The following is a 27,243-nucleotide window of genomic DNA, read 5'->3' on the forward strand; positions in this document are numbered from 1 at the left end:
TCTCACGATAAGAGACAGGAGTATCACAATGATCGCTATTTGTCAGATCGTTATCAGTTTTATTTATTCATTAATTTAAATGTTATTTGCCATTTTTGGATTAAGAGTACAAAACACGCAAATCGAGTAAATTAAATAACAGAAAAGTCAATAATATCAATCGTTAATTAGTAATTAATATGACGGAATAGAATATTTATTATAAATTTATTTTGCAAATATTTCATAGCGACAACAAATTAAATCATCTATCAATATATTTATGAGAGATGCAATTTCGCGAGTATTAATTGTGCGAGTTGATAATTGCTAATTATACTAATTTTAAGAAACGATATTGATCACTCTTAGCATCTTCTGTTACTTGTCGCAATCGTATTTAAATTGATATTGAAAAATTGCAATATACATAATAGCTATTTTCCTTGAGACTTACCACGTGAATGGCACAAGACTAAGGCTCGTATTCTCTGAGCTCACATTTATCGCTAAATGTCTCTAAAAGTGTTTTTATACGTGTGTTATATAGGTATACAAAATGTATATATATAAAATGTGTATATATAATATGTATACATTTAGCGATAAATGTAAGCTCAGAATACGGGTCTAGTAAACACATTTCAAAGCAAACATATCAATAACATAATATATAGGATATTTCAAGAGGAATAGTAAATATTTTAGGAAGTTGTAGTTTCTCTCTTGATTATTCTGAAAAAAAGTCATTTGTAAAAAAATGTATAAAAGCATGTATCCAATTGTCAATGAATGCGGAGATACAAGGTTTGAAACTGGCGCATACAAAGCCATTATGAGAGAGAGATTCATTGACAATTGGATGCATGTTTATATGAATTTTTTTACTCAACTAGAGAGAGAAAATCGATACTACAATTTTCCAACATATTTACTATTTCTGAAACATCTTGTATGTTATACATATAACATATAGATGTATATATACATATACATGATATGCATATATCTTTGGCGTTATTGTTTATATTTTATATCCGCTATTGTTTATATTTTATATACATATATATTTGGCGTTATTGTTTATATTTTATATCCGCTATTGTTTATATTTTATATACATGCTCATCGTGACTTTGTCACTTGATGAGTTTCGAACAGGAAGATATAGTAATCCGAACTCTACTATGTCATCATTTTAATATCCTTTTGAATATACGATTGCGATAAGTACTAGGAAATGTCAAGGGTGCGATCCTTTTTTAAAATTAATACAATCAGAGATTATCAACTCACATGATTGATTAATTTTCATTGGTATATCGATAAAGAATTACAATTATAAACTATTATTTTATTTCAAATTTAATAATAATTATTTATTTAATTCTTGGATTGGAATATATTTGGCATTTCTTTTATTCAAACTTTTTGCTTTAAAAATATATAATTATAAACATTTTTCAATTTTAATACATCAATTTAAGACTATATAAATATTTTTCAATTTAAATATAATTTGCTCACATTCATCTCGCATAAAGTAATACATTGAATAATGGAAAACCATGATTTCATTTATATAACAACCTTTATTTCACGCAATTTATGTACATATAAAGCATATCAGGTATACCGAGATTGCATGTTTCCAGATAATCTAACATCATAATTAATAATTAATAATGAATTGCATTGTATCACACAATATAGAGCAAAATTGCTGATATCGGTTTATATTTATATATTACGTTTAGTTATTAAGTACAGTAAGTTATTAATTAAATAATGTTGAGCACGAATGATATAATTTTCGAGTGTTCTTCCGAAAATGTAATAAAGAGCGCGTCGCGTGCAATTAAAGGGTCGGGAGTGCCGTACAAAGTGTCGCGCGATCGTCGTATTGTATCGATTAGTACGCGCGAGCGTAATTAACTATGTTTTCACGAGTAGGTGTGAGTGCCATGAAGGAGCAACAAAGGGCAAACAAGAGAGGAAAAGGAGGCCTTGGGAGGCATCCAGGCCACGGCAGAGCAACTGTAATTTAGAATGGATTTAATTTACGTTTAAAAATAATTACTTGTTTTAGCTTGTTTTAGCAATAGTGCTTTATTTTATATCGTTATATATAATGATATAAAATGTATATATAAATATTCCAGATTTTATTTTGAAATATACTTAAAATATTAAATAAAATGATTATTATACATTATACATCATATATATCATAAAGGAGAGAAAATAGCATCGCCCGCAAGATAATTTAATATAGTAATAAGTAATAGGTAAGCAAAATGTACGCGTATACAATGTTGGAAGACTCTAAAGCTTATTGGGTGGGCTACTAATGAAGTTTGAAATATTCAACGGCATTTATGCAGTGTGTCGCGTGCGGTGTTCTCTCGTAGGGCATGCTATGCAAGCTTTCTCTAGCTGGTAATTTTATTTAAAAAAAAATCGCACCTGGCAGCAGCAACATGATTTATCAAAGGTGTAACGATGCTAGTACGCCGTGTAACGCAATTATACACGCATGTTTATCGGAACGCCGGCGCACATATAATGATTTTCTTTTTCTCTCTCTCTCTCTCTCTCTCTCTCTCTCTCTCTCTCTTTCATTCTTTTTCTGCCTCGGACTTCATTTTTCGTTGCCAACGATATCATTGACGCGAGACAGATGCACGCGTGGGAGATAACGCGAGAGAAAGGGCTAGCAGTCAGATGGAATAGAGAGATTTTTCATGTAAATTCCACCCCATTTTACGCAGTCCACGGCTCGGTTCGGAGGCAAATAAATATCCGCCGCATAACTGGAGTATACCTATGGAAATATTACCTCAGAAATATATTCGAGAGCGAATTGAAAATGAATAGGACATTTGATACAGGCCGGCAGACATTTCGAAAGTTCTATTACTGTTGGAATTCTGACGAGATGAGAGAGTCGATATTTTATCTTTATTTTACAAGGATGCAATTGCATTAATTTTTCATTTAACTTTGATCATTTAAGCTTTTTCTCTATCCGTATATATTGCAGATGAGATTTTCGCTTAAAAAAGAAATGGTAAGCGGAGCTTATTTAATTCAAGTTGCTGATGTGATTGTAATTTTACCTACCGTGAAAAGTGATTTACCTATCATATATGTATGAAAAAATATATATATATATATATAAGTCATGTGTGTTTAGTAAAAATAATTTAAAAGTAATTAACTGAATAAGAAACGTGTTTTTTACAGTTTAACAGAAAGTTTAATTCGGTAAATTTATAAGTCTGCCATTTTTAACGTAATTCTTATCACACACACATAGCATACTTTATCGGATTTTTTTATACGAGTATTACATTTGATTGACAAATATTTGGAAAATATTGTCACCGAAGAATTATATATATAATCTTTTGAATGATATTATCTTGTAACCTCTGTATCGACTATCTCTTACGACAAGCAAAGAGATAACCGTTATTCTTTGGATTATCGTAAGAGAGAATATTTTTCGCAATTTCTTCTCTCTGTGAGGTTTAACTGTTATATTTCTGGATCGATAGAAATGTCGATACATTCAATGGTATATAATATACGACATCGGATAGGTCGAGATAGCGAATAGCTTTAACGTTTTCCTACCGATTGTTTTTCTTATAATTCTTTTAGTCCAAAGTAATTACAGTTTGAAGCAAACATTCTTTCAACTTGTAAAAGATAACTATGATAGATATTTATATCAGAATTATTTGGTCAAAATGATTGAGGTGCACAAATAAATTTAATAGCAATTTTAATTCTGCGAAAAAGCGATGTTAAGATTGTGTTTCACGATGGAAATTTAATTCATTTGTCTAAAATTTCAATTTTAGATATTAAATACTTGACAAAACCGGTAATTAGTTCTTTATTTAATTTTAATTATAATCTTTTTGGTTGAAAAATTAATGGAGATATATATATATATATATCCATTAATATATATATGTATATATATATATATATATATATATATATATATATATATATATATATATATACACACATATGTATTAAAGGATGAAAATGTGCTTGAAGGTTTGAATTATAGTTTTTGAGTATTGAAATAATTAATTGTATAATTATTAATATTATGAATATACGTGATTTTAATTAATAATTTATATACGTGTATATTATATGCATGTGTCTGTTAATAATTAATGATATTATTAATTCAGCGAGATATTAATCAAGCTCGATGATACGGATTTTATTGACTCAATCGTTCTCGAAGATATTTTTTTTTTCTTCGGATTGTAAGCCACTAAGAGTATCATTGCTCTTCTTTGTTGGGAATAGAGTTTCATTCGCGTATCGATGTTTGCTGTTATACTTTCTGCGGGTGGTCGAGACATGAGCTAACACATGAGTTCTCTTTATGGAATGGCATTGTTCGAGCTCTGATTTCAGTCCTGATGACAAACACGGGCGTCGATTTACGGGGAGAAGGGGGGAGAGAGAGAGACTCGATTCAGAACAGGCTCGATTGGTCGAAGTCCGACACGCCTCTGGCATTCGATCGTATTACATTTTTGCCTTAAGTTATCGCTTTAAGTTGCGTGTTATCGCCTCAATTGACGTGGCTTGTTTGTTCAGTTTATCATTTCGTAGTTTATAGTATCGAAAATTTCTTCTGAAATTATTCATAATTAGTTTTCTAAACTCATGATGACGTCAAAACGAGGCTAGATTTATGCAATAAACTTTCCGTAACCGAGATTTAAATTTGATACGGTTAAGTAAATGTTTTGCAAGATGTTTATTCCATCATACATCTAACCATCTTTCTATAAAGATTTGTAGATTTTACATATTTTTTTATATCTGTCTTGTAATATTTTTTTAAATTGTAATATATTCGTCATATGTGTATAAAACATTTATTGCTAAAAAAAAGAAAAACATTAATAGCACAGCATGCTACTAAAATCATTTTGCTTAGATATACAAACATTTATATCAATGCTTTTTTCTGCTTATTATTTATCGAATAACTTAAATAAATTTCAGTTTAGTTTGCTCGGCAGATATTTTCGTACTAAAGATATAAAAATATCTTCTTGTAAGACTCGTATTTTAAGTAATTGAAATATAGTCAAGTTTATCAAGTTTACTTACTGTCAAATTAGCCTGTCTGAATTTTTTTTTTTAAATTGGATATTTGTAACAACAATCACATATAAGAATATTCAAAGAGCTAACTGATCAGTTACATATTTATTAAATGCGGCATCTCAAACGAAGTAGATTAATCTAAAAAAATTGTTTTAAATTTAGATTATTTAATAAAGATCATTTTTTAATCGCATTTTATGATTAAAGTAACAAGCAATAGATAGTGAATTATTTAATGTTTTATATAAAAAATAATATATGATATATGAATAATAACCTCGTGAATATTGCTAAAACATAAAAAATTGGGAAGAACAACATATGTATAAATTATTTCTTTGGTAAATGTCTATAATTGCTACTGTAGCGAAAATTCAATTTTTTTTCAATACCAATCAACTACCATAGAAACGAAATGTATAAATGCTTTAAAATATTCAATAAATTTATTTATATAATTTTGTTATTTATAACTTCTTAAAAAAGACTTGTCCCTCTCTAAAAGCATTTATACGTTTCATTTCTATGGTAGTTTGGTTGATTGGTATTGAAAAAAATTGATTTTTCACTGCAGTAGCAATTATAGACATTTATCATTTCTTTTTAATAATCTTTTCTTTATAAATAACTAGAGAATTTTTAAATATTTTCTATTTTTTTTCATTTTAAGCAAACATTATGCTTAACATGCGCTTGTTTCATCTTTTGTTAAAAAATTCACCACCATTACTCTTGTATACATTGAAGTATGTATGCTGAACAATCTTCTCCTTCGCATTGTTTCTTCGTGAGGGCGACTTTATCTTTAAAGCACGTTAATAAAGAAAGGGAAGATAAGGGAAAATAGATAAATGATAAGACCTTTATGCAAATAATGTAAAAAATATTCGTATTGTCGTTCGAACGATAACACGCTACCGTAAAAAATTGCCATCGTTATACTATTCCTGGACAAAATCGAGCTCAAAGCGAGTGGCCTCTTTAAAACGAATCACGGATATTGCTTCTATCCGTTGTACATCATTCTTTTCCTCTCTTTATCTCTTTCTCGTTTTTTCTCTTTTTCATATGATAATTGATTTTTCTCGTTCAATTATATCCCACGTTTATTGCAGAATGTTTGCAAAAATAGCTCCTTATCTTTGACCAAGATACATTGGTACTGCGTATTTATGTATGTAACGAGATTCGACGTATAGTATAATACAGATTACATTCAGAAAGAGATTTAAAAATCACATTATTACATTGATACTTGGATCGAATGGAGACTTTGTTATGATTTCTTCTATACAATTAAATGTATATTATTGTGTATCTCCATATCTCGAATTAATATTTAAATATTGTTTAATATTTAAATATTAATTCGACGCGTTCAGCTCTTAATTGCCTTCTTTCTAATTTAGTTGTAAATATTATTTATTTTTTACATTATTTTTATAAACTTTGAAACCGAATTATAAGTAGTGTCCAAGATATTATAAAGAGAAAATACATTATTTTATGAAAAAAAAAAATATTTTTTCATGAAATTTATATGTATCAATAAAATGAGTACAGAATAAAATAAATGTATGCTAAATGTATACAAGAATGAAAAAAATATCTAGGAAGGTTTATTTTCACATTTGTTCAGATACTGCTAAAATGCAAATAAACAGTAAATATAGCATTATGTACATTAGCAAAATGTAAAAATTATTTTAAATTCTTGGCAATTTTATTTTCTTAAAAATATGGGAAAAATAGATATATCTTTTGTATTTTATTGGCTTCTCTTTAAATTGTAGTTATTTCTAACTTTGACCGATTTACACTGATTGCGAACTTTTTCACTACCAAAAAATTTTTTGAGATACAATAGTTACAGTTACATATTTCCTACATTACGATTTTTTTCTTTTAAAATATGTGATACGGCTTTTCTGTAGTTCAAAAGTTTTGTGTCATATAAACTGCTCTTGAGAGAATAAATGTTGTGAGCTTGTGAAGCTAAATAGAATCTATTTGAAGATAGTAATAAGAAAGATAAACGTTAGAGGATGTCGTATATGACGTTAACATCGTTGCGTTGAGTAATGTATTTTATTCGTTTGTTTGCTTCTCAATCGTAGCTTCTATTCTACCGTTATTAAAACGTAGAAAATATTTAAAATTTTAAAGACATCTTTGCATCTCTGTAGAGAAATAAGTCGACACAATATATTCTGTTATATTACAGCCTTCTTTAAATGAATTATATCTAATAAGCATCTAAGGTAGTAAGCAGATAAAAATAAACATGTTAATTCTTCGATATTAGTTTTCTTTCAAAGAGTTGATAGTGACCTGGACAGTATCTAATTGTAACATTAATTTTTGTTAACATTTATATGTGGTTGTCTATTTTCAAGTTTGAATATTTTAAATAACAATTTAAGAAGTAATTTAATATGCTTTCAAGAAAAACAAAACTGATTTTAGATATATGTATACGTATAATGTGAAAAATAATGGGGAAATGTTAAATACCAAGGGATTGAAATATTGTCTGAAAAAATTAAGAAAACAAAATGAAACGAATCTTTTCATAATGTCAGACTTATTAGTTAGAGCAATTTGATAAGTATATTTGCAGAGAAATTTAAAAAATTAAAAAGATTGCAACATTTTAGTCATTATGGTTGTTACATAATACTAAATTTTTTCTGCAACTTTTAGCAATTAATGAAATAAAATAAAAATTTGTTAAAGATGCTTAGTATAAAAGTAAACACGCAATATAAAAATAATAATTTAATTAAAAATAATAATTAAATGAATTGATTTCTTTTGCTCCTAAACATTGATATATGAGCTAGAAAGAGTTGAAATAGTCAAAAACTTTGTTATTTGTATTTTGTATAATGCCTTTATAGCGATATTACAATAATGAAATCATTGACTCACAGATAGAAGCTTATATCTCTGGAAAACATCGAACGTTTTAAAAAAATTGAAAAGCAAGCATTACAAAAGAGAGAGTGGAATATCCTACACAACTAAAGCAGTTTTTTTAGCAGGAAATAAAAACAGAATATCTTATATAAGCCTGATACATAACTTTCTTTACGGTAACAGTAACTTTATTTTTATCTATTATTATCTGCAATCTATAATTTTTTTACCTGTAATATATTGTAACACACTTTGATAAGGTTTCAAATGTATTTTTCTTAAAATAATACTTTTTAGATTAATTTATATGATTACACGAAAACAAACTGATTAGACTAAAATTTTACATAAATATAAAATACATTATAAACATGCAACTCTTTTTTTACATGAAAAAAATATCATGATTTTTAAAAAAGTATGTAATATTGTAAGAAGTCAATATTATGCATGCAAAATTTGAAAATCATAGAGATATAATAGTTTTTCAGAAAAAAATTTCCTAATAATTCTGTTAAAAAAATTGAAAATTTAATTTTAATAAACTAATCCATAATTTGAATGGTGAACATAATACGTGTATTTTATATATCTGTAAAATTTCAGTCAAATTTGTTTTCAAGAAATTATATGCAATCATTTTGAAAAACAGTTTCGAGAAAAACGCATTTACAGTTTTGCAATAAGATTTAAGGTGGATAAGAGAAATTGAATTAATTTTTTTATAGTGTCAGAAGCTTTTAGCATTATATTTTCTATTGTGTAAGATACATTTTTTTCTCTCAAAACTTTATTGCTGGTAGTAGTCATTAACTCTGTGAGGTTTTATGTTTTTTCTTTTTTTTGACACATCGGAAATCATACAGTTCTTTCGATGTCTCATGTCGCATTAACATATGCTTTCAATAGTGTGATTCTTATTTAGATATTACTTCAATATTGACATATGACATTCATTGAAAACATGGATAGCTAAGATTTTGACTATTATATTTGTTTTTTACACATAACGTAAACGTCTAGGAGCAAATTAATAGATAAAAATATCATGTTTGATATTAATTAATTGTTGAAAAAATTTAATACGCAGTAGACTGACTGGATTATCAGAATTTTTTAAATTGTCCAGTTTCTTTGCAGTTTCTCTCGTATATGTCGTTTTCAATAATAAATCCATTACCATAAAATTCTTTTCTATATTTTTTACTATATTTTGGCATTGAAATAATCTTATACAAAGCGTGACAGCATATATTAATCATTTCTTTTAGTTAATAACTGCATATATGAAAATACGACGGGAATATAAAATGTTTAAAAACATTTTTTAATGTGTGTGTGTATGTGTATTAAAAATCGTACAGACTTCAAAACATCTTTAAAAAAAAAAAAAAAAAAAAAAAAAAACGGAATTATTTGCAGATGTATTCTGATCTTTATCTGTGTACGTGATGATTTCTCTTTTTATAAATATAACTATAAAATATAACTTATACTAATTTTTAATTTTGTAAATTTTTCGGATTTTACTGAAATATTTAGATGCGAATTAAATAAAACATATTATCAGAACTTTAAGAAAATATAATAAGAGAAAAAAATTCATCTTTTACTACTCGAAAAATTGAAACTCTTCCACCTGTTCTTAGCTTCATTAAAAGAAGCTTTCGAAGATACAAAGAAAAAACAGATTTGAAGATAACAGATTAGATTAGAGATTTCCAAAGATAACATGTTTATGTAAAAAAATAAGACGAGATTAAAGATCTTTGAAATGCTTAATAAATACTTTTATGTATTTAATGCTATAATATTTATGGGTTGAGTCATAGCCATATAATAGTACTTTAATGCACATTTGCGAGCACGCTGCACCGCCGACTCGTGGACCAATGAGCGACCATCTCATCGGTCGGTCCGGAGTGCAATCGCGGACGTATAGCAGACGCGCGCAGCCGTCCGTTGGTAGCGACGCCGTAGCCTGGTGATTCCCAACCTTCCACTTTAGTCTCGCACGTCGTTGAGGCAGGACGTGCTCCGTTCTTCGGCTCGCTATCGCGTATCAGGGTGCACGCGCCAAGTGTATATAACACCTCTCACACAGCACGGAAACTTGTTCCGATACTCGTGACAGATTGTAAATTATTAAAGTGTATCGTGACACTCGTTGATCTTATTTGCAAATTACAAGATTGTCACCGTATTAAACCGACTTTGACGTATCGAGAAATCGCAATTTTTCGGTAGTACTCAGAGGTAAGTACGAGGAGAAAGAAACGGAGAGATGCGGGATATATATTATTTTATGTGTGAATTTTTAATAATCGAGATAAAACACACACACGGCGCGTTTAAAACAATTAATGCGATTTTTATTTTATATTATTTTTATTGTACAATGTAATTATTTTTTAATTACAGTACTCTCTTTTGAAACCATTACGTATTTTATTTTATAATTATTTAAAAATTAATTATACTTATTGAATAAATAAGCAGTATTTTTATAATTTTATTTGTTTGTATTAAATATTTTTTATAATAAATTGATTAATTGTTAAATTAATTTGCTGCGCGTTTTCGCTATGCTATAATAAAATTGTCGATGTCACTCTCAAACGTTAGTTAAATAAATAATTTTTATTTGAATAACTAACATTAATATCCAAAAGCTCCCGTTTGTTTCATTACGTATGAACTGTCGCAATAAATAACTAATTATCATAATAAACCGCGGCGATTGTTGCATTTATGTACGGGCATTCACTCTATTAAGAACATTATGTGCGCGTAGATGTTATGTTTATTTATGCGATAGTTAAATAAGCTGCGCTCACGAAATGATCTATGACGAGAGTTACAATGGCTGTTGGATGCGATTGCGTGCTAAAATAAAAGTGCGATAGAGAAAATGCGCGCTCCGATTTCGCGTCGCATGGTGCGATTTATTTTTCTGGGTCACCCGGCAACGAGAAAAGAGCTCTCGTGCGTTTTGGCGACGTGCTTCTAAGAGAAAAGACTTCTATGTATGAATTTAAAACACTAAACCTTTTGTGATAATATCGTGATAATTACATTGTGCCTATATTACTTTCGTGTTCGAGCGTAGTCGTGATAAATACTTTGTTTCTCGAGTGATAAACAATTATCTTATCTATCTATCTATAGATGTCTTAATTCTATAGATATCTTAATTATTGCTGTCAATTATAATTAAATATTAAAAATGAAGCACTAATGTATTTTTCATTTAGTATCTTTTATTTAAGATTAATGAGAATTCACGATTGTATTTTGTAGGTTTTCAGCAGGGCACTGTATTGTGTGTGTGTTTGTGTGTGTGTGTGTGTGTGTGTGTGTGTGTATGCAGTATTCGAAAATCTGAGTATCTCTGAAATTAAATTTTAGGAAGTGAAGTTCACATGAAATTAAATTGATAGAGCTTTATCTATTTGAAAATTCAATTTCTTGATTATTTGATATAATAGACTTAAAATTTTGATCTTAAATTGCTTTATAACTAGATCAGCACTTTATATATACTTCTATATATATTGAAAAGTTAAAATTTAAATTATTAAACTGTTATTTTTTGCTCTATAGTTATTTTTATTATATCATTCATTTTCATATCATGCAAATGGTCTTAACTTAACAAAAAGATTTGATCACTTAATGTAATTTATTAATTATATAATTATTCCAGATTGTTATTGTAGTTATATTAAAACATGTGAATTAATAAATAAACATTCTTTAATTATTCTTTATTTCTTTTTTAATTTTTCCGAAGAGAAACATAAAACATTAAAATTGATATTAAATTGAAATTGTGTGATTTTGCTGTTTTTATATATATACTTATGAGGCATTTTTATTTGCTAATGTATATAGCTAAAAATTTACACACACATACTATTATTTACTTAAATTAATCGTTTATTATGAGAGAATTGCTTTCACATTTCGTGGATATTTCGTGGATTATTATCCCGCGCACTTTAGTCGCATCTGAAATGCTAATATCGACTGTTCGCCGGTTCGTCCTTGTAAGCAATGGTAAGTGACGACCTTTGTTGCCTATGTAAACGCATATCCGGGCTTTATACAGTGCTGTCGTGTAAATTTGCATCGTTTAAACATGCACGTGTCAAATCGGAACGAATGTGTTCTCGGGAGAAATTTTACATGTGGCATAGAAATTAAAAAATGCGCCAAACTATAATAAAGAAATAGCATTATCATTTTTCAGACTTTATATTTTTTGTTATAACTTTTTGGTAAAATGATCAAGTATTTAGATAATCTGAATATTTAAATGTTTTTTTGATAAATGTCTATAATAACTATTGGAGCGAAAAATCAATTTTTTTCAATACCAATCATACTACCATAGAAATGAAACGTATTAATGCTTTTAGGGAGGGGCAAGTCTTGTTTAAAAAATTATAAATAATAAAATTACATAAATAAATTTATTAAACATTTTTCATTGAATTTATAACTTCTTAAACAAGACTTGCCCCTCCCTAAAAGCATTTATACATTTCATTTCTATGGTAGTTTTGTTGATTGGTATTGAAAAAATTGATTTTTCGCTCCAGTAGCTATTATAGACATTTACCGTTTTTTTTTTTTTTATTTTTTTTTATTTTTTTTCATTTTTACTCATACAGTTTGACAAAAAATTCTGGAAAACATTTACAAAGTGTTCGGTCATTATAAAATATTTAATGGTATACTTAATCAATTTGAAATCGATTGTTTTCTCTATGAAAATATTTGGACACAAGCTTTCAAATAATAATTATCAGTTAAGAAAACGAATTTTTGTAAACTAAGCTTTAGGCAAATAACATTACATTTTTTTATTAATTTTATAGACTTTTACTTAATTAAAATTTATAATTTTTAACTATATGTAGACATGTAATATAAAACTAAACAAATTGTAAAAAATTGACTTTTGATATTTATGGAGGAAAAATTTATTTTAAATTAGACAAAGAAAATTTGTCATTAATAGAATAATAAGTAAACATTTGTACGAGCATCCGTACAATTAAACGAGCCATTTTAAATTTAAAAAAATGTACTTTATTACTTTAAGAGAACAATAATTATGTATATATAATTAATATTTTTTTAAACACTCAATAAATGTTACGAAAAAAATGAGAATGACGCACAAAAAACCAGTAAGATTACATTTCGAGAGAAAAATGTCTCAAAAAGATTAATAGTTTTGATACATACACATATAACAGTAATAACGCATGACTTTGGAATTCTTGTGTAATAAGCAAGTGGTTTAATCTAAATGTTTGTCGAGTCAGGTATGCTTGTTGAAGTATAAGGCTCATAACTTGAAATGAAACGCAGAAAATGCGAAGTTAACTTTAATATCAAATAAATATTTTCAATTACTTCCGGTATTATTGTTATTAAAATCATTTTTAATTTAACTGTACATTATATACATACGTATATAAAATACAAATATTTTAAAAGAAAATACAAAAATTACGTAACTATTTCGTAATTTCGCTAATTGCTTTCGAGACTAGTCGGAATATAAATGTAGTTCAATTAGGCAATTGACTTTCAAGGAGTTTATTCGTTTAATTGAAAAACTATCTGAACGTCGGTGCTTGAAGCTTCGACGAAAAAGACGATGAGTTAAAGGATATATTTATATGATTATGTAACGTAATTTTTTAAATAACTGTTTCTTTCAAATTGCAGCTTTATTTCGTCTTGCTTGCCTAATGAAAGTACATAAAATAAATTGTTTTTTAGCGATTTATTTATGAAATTTCTGTACAGTAGATATTTCAATGTTTACATTATTCTGTATTTCTTTTATCTGTTGAATAATTTAACTTTGATGTCACTGAATACTTGATAAGCACTGTTTTTAAGTCATACAATGACCATGTAGTGTAGAGTTTTAAAGGGAAAAAAAAGATAAAAGCAATTTTTAAAGTTACATAAGAGTGACATATGTATTATTTTACTTTAGATGGAAAATGAAGCTTAAAAATATATAACTAAAATAAAGTTATTCTTTTTATAATATATACTATGATTATATATGCGTAACTTATATAATTTGTTTTAATAATTCTTTATTTTATATAATTTTGTTATTTTGAAAGATTATGTATTATAAAATATTTATGTATTTTATGTATTTTATGTATTTTAAAATAGTCGTCATGTTACGTTTTTAATGTAAACTATAGTATATTTTCAAATGAATGAAAAATCGATGATTACAATATTTACGTTTTACTATACATTTTAATTAAATAGACAAAATTTCTGCGCTTTCTATGCATTTTTTTTAAGTTTTTGAAGTGATTGCAGATGTTGCATAATTCATCAATACCATTTACATTCGCACTTTATACGAAATGCGAATAAACACAACACAAACAATGCGTGTGCGTCTTTTTACTACATTCCTTTTTAAAGAGCTGAAAGTACAGGCGAAAGAATGACATATTTTAACAAGTGAATCACAAACTGATTCGTTCGCTGAAATTTTTACTGTATTTTCTACGCGTTTAACGATTACATGTGTAATAATTCGCCATCGCAAATTAATCGCATTTATTCGGAACATTAACTTGACGCAAGTTTCGTTACAGCAGAATATTTTTCATTCAGTTATTTATTATCAGTACTACAGTTATCGCTTTAAATTAGTAAAGAAAAATTTATTTATCTTTTACATTTCAGCTAATATGCCGATGTAATATACCGATGTTTAGTGCTCTATATAATTTTTTGATAATCTATGCATACATGCATCGAGCATTGAGAGATATTTAGAGAAAGATTTTAATATCTTTTTAATATCCTTTTAATATCTCTTTAATATTAAGAGTAAATGCTGAGTCAACATTTTTTTCTTTTTATTTTCTGGAGAAATTGTGATTTTGTCCGTGTAAAAAAGTCCGCTCTCTTATCATCACGTACCTTCACTCGCACAAAACGGCACGTCGTGTGTTCATGTCTCACGAAGGATATCTATTTTTCTGTCCATCCGTAAAAACGGAAAATTCCGGACGCGCGCGAGACGGATTTCTTTTTTTAACGGAAATGTAGAGAAAAGGGACAATGGATGGCAGATAAAAGGGGTCACACACTGGCCGGCTCTGTCGCCGAGTCCGTCAGAGTTCCGGATGATCGACTCGACGACGATTATAAAACCGAGAATAACAAGCGTATTTGTTCAGCTTGTACTTCCGGCGGTCTTCTTCCGATTTTCGCTTATTTTACAATAGAGTGAATTTAATCAGACATTCTGATTTCCATTCAGTATATTCAGATTAAGAAATTAATGGTAAAATATAAAAAGTGTCGTCTTTCATACGGAAATAATTTTTTCACGAGTTTTTTATTTAGCGAATTTTTTCTCTTTACCTATATTATGACCAAAAATTAAAAGTGTCTTTGCAAATAATTCTCTCAAATGAAAATTCTGTTAGAATAAGAACTGCTTAAAATTACACGAAATTCTCTATCTCTCTCACGACGTGACTGCAGTCGCTGTTTTTCATCCGCATTTCTCCGACGTGACGCATGACTGGTATTTTTTTTCCGTATTTTTGCCGCTGTGAATTCCGCGTGTACGGAAACGCCGTGCGCTTTTCCGAACGGCATCATAACGTCAATGACCGCGCGCGCCGAGATTTGCCAGTTCGTAGAACAAAAGGGTACAAAGCCCTTGCGAATGGCATGATTCGCGAGCTTTTTCGCATCACACCGCTGCAATTCAATGCGTCCGCGAACGTTTATGTATACATACATACATGAGTTCATGCGCGTATAAAGGACAAACCGAAAGTCGTTACTTCTCGAAAAAGCTTTGCCTTTTTGTTCATGACTACATTCTACTGTAGTCTTTCTTGTTGAAGAGAACATCCTGATTTTTATTAAACCACCATAGTTGCGAGGCATATTAATATAATATAACTGTTGCATCGACAATCGCTGTTAATCGCTGTAATAGTTAATTTTGTACGTTAAATTGCGAAGTAGATAATGTCGAAGAAATGTTGCACGAGTCGGCAGAAGAATCGTGAAAAGATAAGAAGGCAAGGAAAAGCTTTTTTTGCCATTTACTAAATTGGAACTCGCCTACTTTCGTTTTTTTTCTGGGACGAGTACTCTGCGGCATTAAACTTGCTACTGTAAATCAAGCGCGGTGGAAGAAATCATCATCATCTTCCTCCTTTTCTGTGAGAGATATCTTACATCAACCTGGTTTCTTGTTATAACTGATGTGAACGCAAAGTATTTTTCGTCACGTGCAAGGTTATCGGAATTCTTACTTTCAATATCTAGGCTTTCGGAGATAATGAGGGCTTAAAAATAATATTAATAAGTGTGCGCGCACTCTTAACTAATCTCTAACGTTCAAGTATCTCTTTGTTCGATGTCGCGTTATCGTTGATCGAAAATATTCTAAATCTTTGTAGAACACGCGTTCTCGCGTATTTCTATATTTTTGATCTAAAGATTTTTTCTAGTACGCACTTGTGTATATATAGATATAAAATATATACCGGCATGAGTAACGGGAAAGTCAATATGAGGTTATTACTTTATAGCGAACTCTTTCCTACATTAGCATAGCTGCGAGTAGCACGTGCCATTTCTGCCGCGATAAAAATGATGAAGATCTCGGCATGAATGTCAGAGAAATCGCGTAGAGAAGAAAGAAAGAGAGAGGAACTATCTTATCGGCGACGCTTGTACAATGTTGTGATCAATGAATGAACGTGTCGTGATGCTTGCTTTACCGTATTGAATGAGCGTCTTTAATGGACTGCGCTTTTGGCAAAAATTCTCAACTATTCAGAGAAAGTAGTACAAGTTGCAATTCGAAAGTATCGTCCTGGAATGCAACGAGAAGTGGCATAGCCTGTCTACCGATTCAAAATATTTTGTCGAGGATTATTAACATAATTCTCATTATTATTTGGACTTTATTCCTGATCTTTGTTCGAGAATGTTATTCATTCTTCCGACTCTTTGGACTTGTGGTAATAGTTTAATATGTTGATTACCTTTTTATCTCGTTCTCTTTTTTTTATGCTTCTAATTTATTTCCAGTTCTATTAAAAACGATGTGCGAACGATTGATTCAAGTAAATGGAGCAATATTTCTTTTTATGATATATTGTTATCTAATATTTATCTCTTATTTATTTCTGAACGATAGCGATTCTCCTATAAAGGAATTCTGCTCATGCTATTGGCGTAATCTTGTAATCTTTCGATTCACGATAACGTAATGAGATTTTTAAGTTATCGTTTTCTGGGCATGAATTTCGACGCGTTCATCGTCATGAAATCCTCGTTTAATTCGAGTTCGCATAATTTGTTTTATAATTGAATGGGGCGCCGTCTACTTTTATTGAGTTAAAATAATCTCGAGACGAGAGCCGAGCGTCTGAACTCGTCTTCTGTGATAAAATTTGATAAAATAGTTTTCGCATGTGGCAGTCAAGAAAGATTCATCCAGAGTTTGGTTTTGAAAACAATACGTCTAAAAGTTTTATTTTTATGACACGTGGAACGAGTGTGATACTTTTAATAAATAATCTCCTCTTGTCTTCTTCTCGAAGCTTTTTTTTAGGAATAAGGACAATTTTTTATAAAAGAATAATAGAGTGAAATTACAAAATTGATCAGTCTGTTCCATTTGTGTCTATTTTAAAAATTGATCAGTCTGTTCTATTTGTGTCTATTTTAAAAATTCTTATGAAAAATTTTATTTTATATTTTTGTAAGTATCTTATTATTATTTATAGTTTAGCGAATATTAGATGTCGGCCGCGACATAGAATAAATTATTGATTTTCTTTAGTACGCAAATGGAGATGTAAACAACGGGCTGTTGGATGAAATAATTTTTTAGTCAGACTATATATGTGGAAAAAAAATATGTGTACTTATTTTCATTTTTATTTGTCAGGTTTAATTTATGTCATATATTACTTTCTGTCAGTTGTAGTGATTGAAACAGATGAAACTCTGTAATGCTTCGGTTATTTTTAATTTTATCGTAGATGTAAGGCTTGAAATGAAATCATTGTACGTCACTAATAGAAACGGAATAGCGAACTTTGTCCGCACGATATATCGATCGTTTACATATTCACAAATCCTTCTTTGTTTGTGCAGCTTCGTCATGTTTGACTTCGTTAATATGTTGATTTTTGCGCATTATAATCTTTTCTTTCGAACTAACGCGAAGAGAATAGTCGGTTGTTCTTTTGCGGCAAAGTAAAGAAGAAGATCGGAGCTTAAGGAAATTCCATTGCTCTCATCTTATTAGCTTTAAGAAAGACGACTGTAAATTGTACTTTGTGGCACTTAATCTTCATTTACATTTCTCTCGCTCCAAGAGCGTTAAGAAACTTACGACAATGTAGCGATAATGTAACTTCTTTCACTTCTACTCGCAAACATGTTATTTCTAGATATCGGATAAGATTATTACAGTTTGACAAATTTTTAGTTAATTAAAAGTTTTGTTACACGCGGAAACTGTTCGATAAGCTAAACGATATTTATAGCGCACAACTTTCTCGAAATAATTATGCAAGAGTATTACTATTTTAATAAATTGCCTCATGTCGAAGCATGTTTGGTATTTACGAAGTTGAGTGCAAAATATACTTTAATTTGTATTATAAATTATAATTATACAACATATGTAATAAGAGGAAAATTATATGCTGATATATGATATTAATATGTTTAATGAAATAAGCATTTGACGAAATAAACTTTGAATAGTTACATTTTGGAATTTTTTGAAGGATTATTCAATATGATAGAACAATTAATTGACAGATTAATTGAGTTTGATACCTGGCCCTGCCATTCTATCGATGAAATTTTAAGTGAGAATACAACCTACTGTGATTGAACAAACGAACGAAAGAGAGAGGAAAATAATTTCACTATGGTGAGAGTATGAGAAATCGTGGTACTGTGTCTCACTCAATAGGGACGGAAATTCAAGGGAAAGAGAAAGAGAGAATTCTTTAGAAAGAGAACTCTTTTTACACTAGGACTATGATAAAAAAGACTTATACAATGTATATGACTGTCTGAAAATTCTTTCACACTTTGAACTTTGATTAAAAATTTGCAAGAAAGAATTAGAATAATTAAAAGTAAAAAGTTTTCGAATATATATACACCTAGAGTATTTTATTTAAAAGATTACAAGTATTTTTTTTAATATCGTTAAAGATAGCGATAACATTTTCTTTTGGCATTTCAGTATCATTATCAGCTTACATGACAGATATACGTTTCCAGTATTAGATTTCTAAAAAGAAAGAAAAAAGAAAAAAGAATTTTCACATTTATTAAAATAAAATTATTTTTTACATGTATTAATTATCTTTTTCTTAAAAATTTTGTATATAACAGAAGTATATAAAGTGTTTAAAAAATTAAATTCGAGATATTTCACAATTAAGTTTGACATCTTGTGATATAAAACATTCTTAAAATTACTAGTAAATCTTGTGACATAATAGCTTACCGATTGTATCGAGTATAAAGTACTAGTTTAACATTTCACATAATGAATATTAATAATCATAAGAATAAGAGAGATTCAGTTTTTATACAACAGGTCGTTACTCCGAAAGTTCTTTGTATTATTATAAAACATTTCTAGACGAGTGTTGGTTGCAAAGTCTAATTGTAAAAGATACTTGAATATTTCATTCATATTATGCAGATGATTCATTTCTTTCATCATTTATATTGTGCAATTTTTTAATAACACTGATCTCATATTTTATATAAAAAGTATACATTTGTAGAAGTTTTTTTAAAATATTAATTTAAAATATTAATTATCCCTAAATTCAGACGTGTATACTTTTTTATTTAATTTAAACATGTAAAAACGAATAAACATTTCTTGTATCTTTTTTCTCATTTTATAACTAATTATTATTTACATTGAGATATCAAGAGCATTTTTATTAATTTGTTGAGAACGATAAAAACCTATAATTAAGGGAAAAAAGGGGAACGATAATGAACACTTGTTCATTAGAGAAACATATTTTTGTGCTTACAAAAGTCTGTTTCCCTTAATAATCACACATTCACTTTCCAGTGTTTGTTCGTGTTAACGTGAATCGTCGTCGAGCTATAATTAGGCTGCATTGTCGCCCCTACCTGTTTATCCCCGCATGCAAATGGATTTAATTCGACAAGCTCTAATCATCGACACGCCAAATTGCAGTTTAATTATCTGCAGTGCGACGCGCTATTTTAGGGTTTTTCAGAAAATTGACTCTCTAGCTAGAACTACGTGCAAGTAAAGTAAAAGTATAAAAAAATATATCTGTCTGGAAAATGGACGTATTTGAGAATCGATTTCGTATTAATCTTTAATGTCCGTGTAAATGTCTAATCGATACGTTGTATTTTTCCGGTGAAAGTAGCTAGAATTTATTGCATCGATATTGAAAAGTTCACGATTTTCGACGAATAACGAGAAGATATTTAGTATCGTGGATGAATTTGCATCTTTATTACATTTCACGAATGGAGGAAAATTTATCGCAACGAATGCTTTTAAAATTTCGAAAATTTTACATTATTTTAACTCGTTCAACGCGCACAGAATTTTTTTTAGATAATTACAATATTTAATTAGGATTGCGCGAGTGGGATAAAACGTGCGTTTCCATTGTAGGGAATAAAAGCTGGATTGTTACTTGCAATTTCGCGTATTTTTGTTACTCTCTGTTATTCGCTCAGGTCAAGTTTTTGCTCTCTCTTGGTCGTTTTTCGGTTACACTTGCAAGATTGCCTGTAATCGTGAATAGGAGTTTGTCAGCGTGCGAGGATCGACCTCGGGAATGGTATTAACAGCTGTTCGCGATCTCACTGCCGGAAGCCGCGGCGAAGTTGCCGAAGTTGCTTCGATTAATTCTCGTTTCTCTGTTGGCAGGAAGCTGATAAATCGCCACCGCTATGTTGACCCGACAAAGTACGAAACCGGTTTCTGTTCGAGGCTGTAATGCGTTTTACAAAACGTGACACGCTTGATTCGTCGTGAAGATTTAGAAACTTTACTACGCCGCATATTTTAGGAAATGATGTCTGCGCAGAAATAAAAGAATGTTCAAAGTATATCCAGTAATCGTTACATAATACATAATATAAATTAATATATAAAAAATATGTAAAAAAATATTTTAATATATTAAATATATTAATATATAAAAAAATAAATTTATATTAGAATAAAATTTAAAAAATATAATTTATTAATATAATTTATAATGAGATTTTATTATGTGTCAAGCTTACTCGTATTATAACTAAAACGCTTAATTAAAATTATTACGCGTATTAAAAAAATTAAATTTATTGCGATTCAGCAGCCAATGTAACCTTGAGAATTCGTCACATAATCGTAAAAAACGAGGAATATGTAAAGGAAGAATCTTACAATATCTATGATAGTTAGACGAAAACTTTCCGTCACGTAGAGTCGTCTCTTTGAGCCATCGTGTGCGATCGAACCTGATATTAAACCACCGCCGTGTGTGTTACAGCGCGTAATTCATCGATTTATGCTAAAACTTTCCTTTGCAGGTACCAGCAAGGTATTCTTGCGACTAACGCTGCATGAGAACAACGACAACGTTAGCGAAGATATCGTCTTCGTAAAAGCGGCGGAACTTTGGAAATCAAGTAAGCCAACTATCTTCTCTCCTTCTCTTATCCCATGAGAAAACGTATTCCTCCACCTCGCGAAACATTCGACCGACTAAAATTTCGATTTTCTGATCAGAGAATCTCGCAAGAAGCTTCTCAAGCCCATTTGCTCCGGAGGAGCCCATTTAATCCTGAGAAGAGGACAAAATGCTGCTGGACAAAATGATGCTGATGCAGGAGCCAGGCTGGAAGCTGGAGCGAAAAGGTTCGGGAGCGCAAGTGTTACGTAAAGACGGCTCTCACTTCAAGAGCAGCACCGCTCGCGTCTGCTTCCGATGCGACGTCGAGGTGCGTGAGTTCGAGCGTGACGAGGAGACTGATTACGGCACGTCGGAGAACGCGGATACGGAAATGTCCTCCAGTCCGTTGGCGATGCTGTCCAGCTGCGTGGCGGCGCTTTGCGTCACCATTTTCCTGCCCTGGCTCCTGCTCGGGGGTTAATCGGTGCCGCTCCAGTTGATGAAAGGTTTGCACGTCTATTCATTATAGACTGGTTTTCAATCTAACTTTGAGAAAGTGAGTATTGATATATCCGCCAATATTGTCAAACACACAGGTGGTCTCGATAATCACGTTTAAGATGCGAGATGCGAAGCTTGACGACGATAATGCGAATTCTTGGATCGAATGGCCACAACCATTTCCAGAACGAAAATTTCCGTTCGACGATCGACGATCGGATGATGTCATCTGACAAATAACATCTCAAATTGCATTGACGGAATTGCCGCGGTTGTTGTTGGATCGGTAGATCGAGATGGAGAAATGAATGGGTTTTATCGCTATAATATCGTATAGGAGTTTCGATAACAGGCGTTGTATTTGTGGTATCCGATCGATACGGCGATCTAGAAGTTTGTGTACGCTTTCGTCCATTTTATGGCGTTCTCTGGGACCTCTTTGGAATTTATGGCCGAACAATGTTTACAAAATTTGAACGCATCGAAGAGATTCCTGATTTAATATGTGATGAATGTAGTCATATTTATTATTTACAGTATAGTGAGCGGCTAGAAGCATGTTGCAAATAACAAGAGTGAGAGTGATTTTTTTTTGTATTTGTATTTTGTGTGTTTGTATTTGTGTAATAACAGAAAGAGAAAAGTGTTTGTAAGATATATACACGATATCTTATAATCGTGATAGAAAATTTAATGTGTGATTGCATTTTGTACTAAATGTATAAATTAACTTTTATAAATATTTTGTATATATACATATGTTGTAGAAGGGTAGGGAGAGGTGATAAGGTGATGAATGAAAAATACTTGAAATCGGGAAGTATTGACGCGTATTGATTTCGATTCAACGACTTGCACTTGCTACAAGTGGCATCGAGACGCAAGTAATTTCTTTTCCCGTTCCAGAAATCAACGGCTACATCGACGGCTGTTAAGATTTAATCTCTCCTGTACGGTAGCTGTGCTATTGCAGATTTATCTACGGCTACTTTATGGGCTCCGTTATGTATGGTTTTCCAGAGTTGGCGCACAACTGCTAATGGCAGATTTTTTAAATCGCTTAGAAACGAAAATTATTGAAAAGTTTTTTTTATCGGTTGTTGTAAAAAAAAATATTCTATTGCAATATTTGAATGTAAATCGATATCTTCACTACTATATGCATCGTATAAACCCGATACATCGCACGAATTTTGAGCTGATAACTTTAAAAACGCTTGCCATTTAAAAACTCTTACAATATTTATTTTTAATATTTTGGTATTAGAACTTTATTCGTTTAAATGGTATTAGAATTTTAATTATTACATAATTTTAAGAATCTGTCATTAACAAATGATACGTCAACTCGATGATGCTCTGTATATCATTAGGTTTTAGATTTAAGAGTTCCGAGTAACAGCGGATAATTGCACATCATGACTGTCTGAAGAAAAACTTGTTATTATATATAATAATTTTATACTTCGATATTCGATTTTAATTAAATATAAAATTTTATATTTAGATTAATAAATATAAAATCAACAAAATATAATATTCAATGGTATATCTTTTATTTGGTGATAAAATTGCAGATTTTTCTTATGACATTATCTGTTTTTAGTTTTTAGTGTTAGGATATACTATTTTTGAGAGAAATGCGACATTGGTAATGGAACACTCTTAAAGTGAGAGGTGTTAGATGGAGTAATGCTGAACAAGATAAAGAAATTTTTACGTAACCAATTTAATATAAAATATACAGAAATTGGCATGATATAAACTCTATTTCTTCAAAAATTGTTATATTAATTATGTTTATTAGATTCATATGTGTTTTGTATATACAAAAATTTTATCTTGCTAAAAATTATTATTCTATCGAACAATTATTTTCTTCCGCGATATATACTTATAAGCAATTGATTAAAACAATATAGAGTATCAGCGCAATTTAATTATACGTGATTGTACATTATATAATATTATACATTTATTATTTATTTTTATTGAAAGTATAAAGACTGACTGGATATTATACTTTCTTCTGATCGTTATTTTTTTTATAACCCCGTATTTTTCTTTTCCAGAGAGTATTTGAATTTGTTCACTTATTGCGAAAGAAATTATTTTGCAACTGTTTGATACGACGATTTTTATATACTTGATATTTTCCTTTTTTTAATATACCTAGTTTGCATATTTTGTTTTGCAATCGTACTTTTCTATTTTGCATAGTCTAAACTTGTGCATATATTGCGAGAAAAGTAATTGCGAAACTGTGTAAAATGTTGTATCGTGACTCTTGTATAATTTTTTTCTCACTGAAACACTATTTTTCCACTAAAACTATTTAACTTTTTACGTTGATTTTCTTACATTGTGATATTTTTTGTACTAATGGTATTTTATGTTTATCCAAACATATTGCATTGTTGTACTAAAATAAGTAAATCCCTTACTTAACAACTTTAAGCTTTTGATAAAATGCTTTTTTAATTATTTTATTATGATTTTTGTTATAGGTTACATTATTTTTTCGCGGACGAGAAAAATAATATTTTAATTTTACTGCATTTCAAAATTACGCATATATTCTCTATAATATATTATTATATCAAGAATTATAATAATTATTCTTAGCATGCATTCACGCTATAGCAATATTATAATTACTACGAATCTCTATCTCCTATTTTCCAACATGCACATCGTTGATTAAATATACAAAATCTCGGTGAGCATTTGCAGTCTTCCGTGAAATTACACGAAGTGCAGTACCGTTGCAAGTTAAAGAGGTTGAGAGAAGAATCTCTCTAGTATTACTAGCCTTATTCGGCAGAAAATCTCCTTCGTTCTATCACAGAATCGCCGATATTTTCGCGCGAGTGAACGAGAAAGAGAGAGAGAGAGAGGGAGAGAGAGGGAGATTTTCGCACACCGATAAACTGGTGAAAACTGGCTCTTCCCTTCAGGTTTCAAAACAAAAAGGAAAAATTTACCACAGACCCCTCATCTAGTCGAAATTTATTTCTACTTGCCTCCCGCGGAGCCCTCATCCATCTTTCCGGCCCGTAAAGTAAAGCCCGAGATGCAAGGAACGTTCCAAGGTTCGCTCTCAAGGACGGACATAAACTCGCACGAGCACGCAAGATTACGCGTAACGAATTTATGACCTTCGACAAACGGAAAATACTCGGTAGAACGGTAGTGATATCCTTTGTTCCATCATTCGACTTTATCTCGTTTGATCTTTATGTTTTAATTCTGATTTTAATTCTAAATTTAAACAGGGTAGGGATGATCTTTAAACTGATAAAAAAAACGAGTTAACATCATCTAGATTGATTCGTGATTGAAAAAACTATTTATCTCGTATATTACAAAGTATCATTTAATTGATTGCACGTTTAAAGCAATTGTTTTACCAAATAATTAATAATAATCCATTATAACGTTTAAAGGTGTTATAAATAATCGCGAGATCAAATAATTACACAACTGTGTTGATTTGATAAAAAAATAAATTTAATCAATTAATTATTCATTGCAATACGAATGATACGCCATGGCAAATGTAATTTCGTTTTTTTTCTTTCAATTTTTTGTTGGCGATGCGCGCAGGTAGAAATTGCGTTCGGCGAAATAGCGGCAGTAAATCAAAGTTTATTCGTCGCGTAAATCGCAAACACACGTGGCGAAGTACCGTCATCAAGCGAACAACAATGCTGTTCAACAAATTGTACTCGCATATGGGATTTGGGAGTAAATACTATGTACGTATCACGATTATGCATGAGATACTATGGACCAGGAGAATGCATAATCAACGTCGTATTATATTTGCGTATGTTTCTAACAAAATTACAAACAAGATACGCCTATTGTTTTCTTCTCGCTTTCATAGTCACCTGCGAATAATTGTCACATATTGCAGAAACAAATCAAATGTCTTTACTTAATCATTCATATTGATAATCTGTTACAATGTATTACAATGCATTTTTCGTTATATTTTTTTAGAATTATTTTTATAATCTTAATGTTCTTTTTTTCTTAATATTTTTTTCGTAATTTACGAATAGGTATGACTACATTGAAAAAATAATTTTATTAAAATAATCGTTTATTAAATCATGAATTTTGGATTATTCAGGTTTTTTTAGCTTAATTGGATCTGTGATGGAACCTTGGAAACGTGTAGCATTTTAACTATTAAAATATTTTTTACAATTCTTTGTGTTATTTGTGAAATATTGTCATACACTACAGATATTTTTTTTCGCTTTACTTTTACTAGCTAATTTATGTTTAAAATTAAGTCTTTTCGTAAATCTGATATTATTTTTCCAATTTGATAAATGTTATCATAAATGTTCCATTTGCTTTATTGTTTTCGAAGATAAAATATTATTAACTATGACTTTTTCTTGCACTCTTTTATTTTCCTAAAGTGTATTCACGAATTAAATGTTTTTTATTATGATGACGTTACTCTGTCAGTTTGACAAATTTTATTGTATATATGTATATATACAATAAAGTCAATATATATGTATATATATATATATATTGATTTATATATTGTTTTATCGATTTTGAATATAATATTACCACTTAATTATATTGTTCTTATATGTACTTTTATTTTCATGAATTGCTTTACGTGAATTAATGAATTAAGTATTTTTTTAATCATTAGACGTTAGCGTCAATTTGATCCTTTTCAAATACTTTTTTGTTAAAAATAGAGCTTTAAAAAAAATTAATTTTTCGTGAAATCAAAATGTTTAGTTTGCCAATTTAATAGCTTTAATGGCATTAAATTGCTTCAAACTATAAAATCTTATTATTAATTTGTCTAAATTTTGCAGATGAAACTTTAATTAGCGTTTTGATTTATCTTTAGTGTCAAATTGATTCTAATATCGGATTTGAAAAATGAACATCCGATGACATTTAAATG

The 27,243-nt window shown here is 29.7% G+C and overlaps 2 protein-coding genes across 2 annotated transcripts in view; both read left to right on the plus strand.

Annotated features, from left to right (window-relative positions):
- Sesn (Sestrin) overlaps positions 1–27,243 on the plus strand; it is a 187,898-nt gene that overhangs the window by 38,347 nt on the left and 122,308 nt on the right. The gene's annotated exons all lie outside the window — the stretch shown is intronic.
- Positions 9,500–26,596, plus strand: LOC140669200 (uncharacterized). Its single transcript, XM_072898814.1, has 4 exons — positions 9,500–10,308; positions 21,712–21,810; positions 21,911–22,300; positions 22,391–26,596. Exon 3 carries the CDS (start codon positions 21,982–21,984, stop codon positions 22,273–22,275), a length of 294 nt encoding a protein of 97 aa, XP_072754915.1. The 5' UTR covers positions 9,500–10,308; positions 21,712–21,810; positions 21,911–21,981; the 3' UTR covers positions 22,276–22,300; positions 22,391–26,596.

This window comes from Anoplolepis gracilipes, chromosome 9 (assembly GCF_047496725.1).
Source record: "Anoplolepis gracilipes chromosome 9, ASM4749672v1, whole genome shotgun sequence".
NCBI lineage: Eukaryota > Metazoa > Arthropoda > Insecta > Hymenoptera > Formicidae > Anoplolepis > Anoplolepis gracilipes.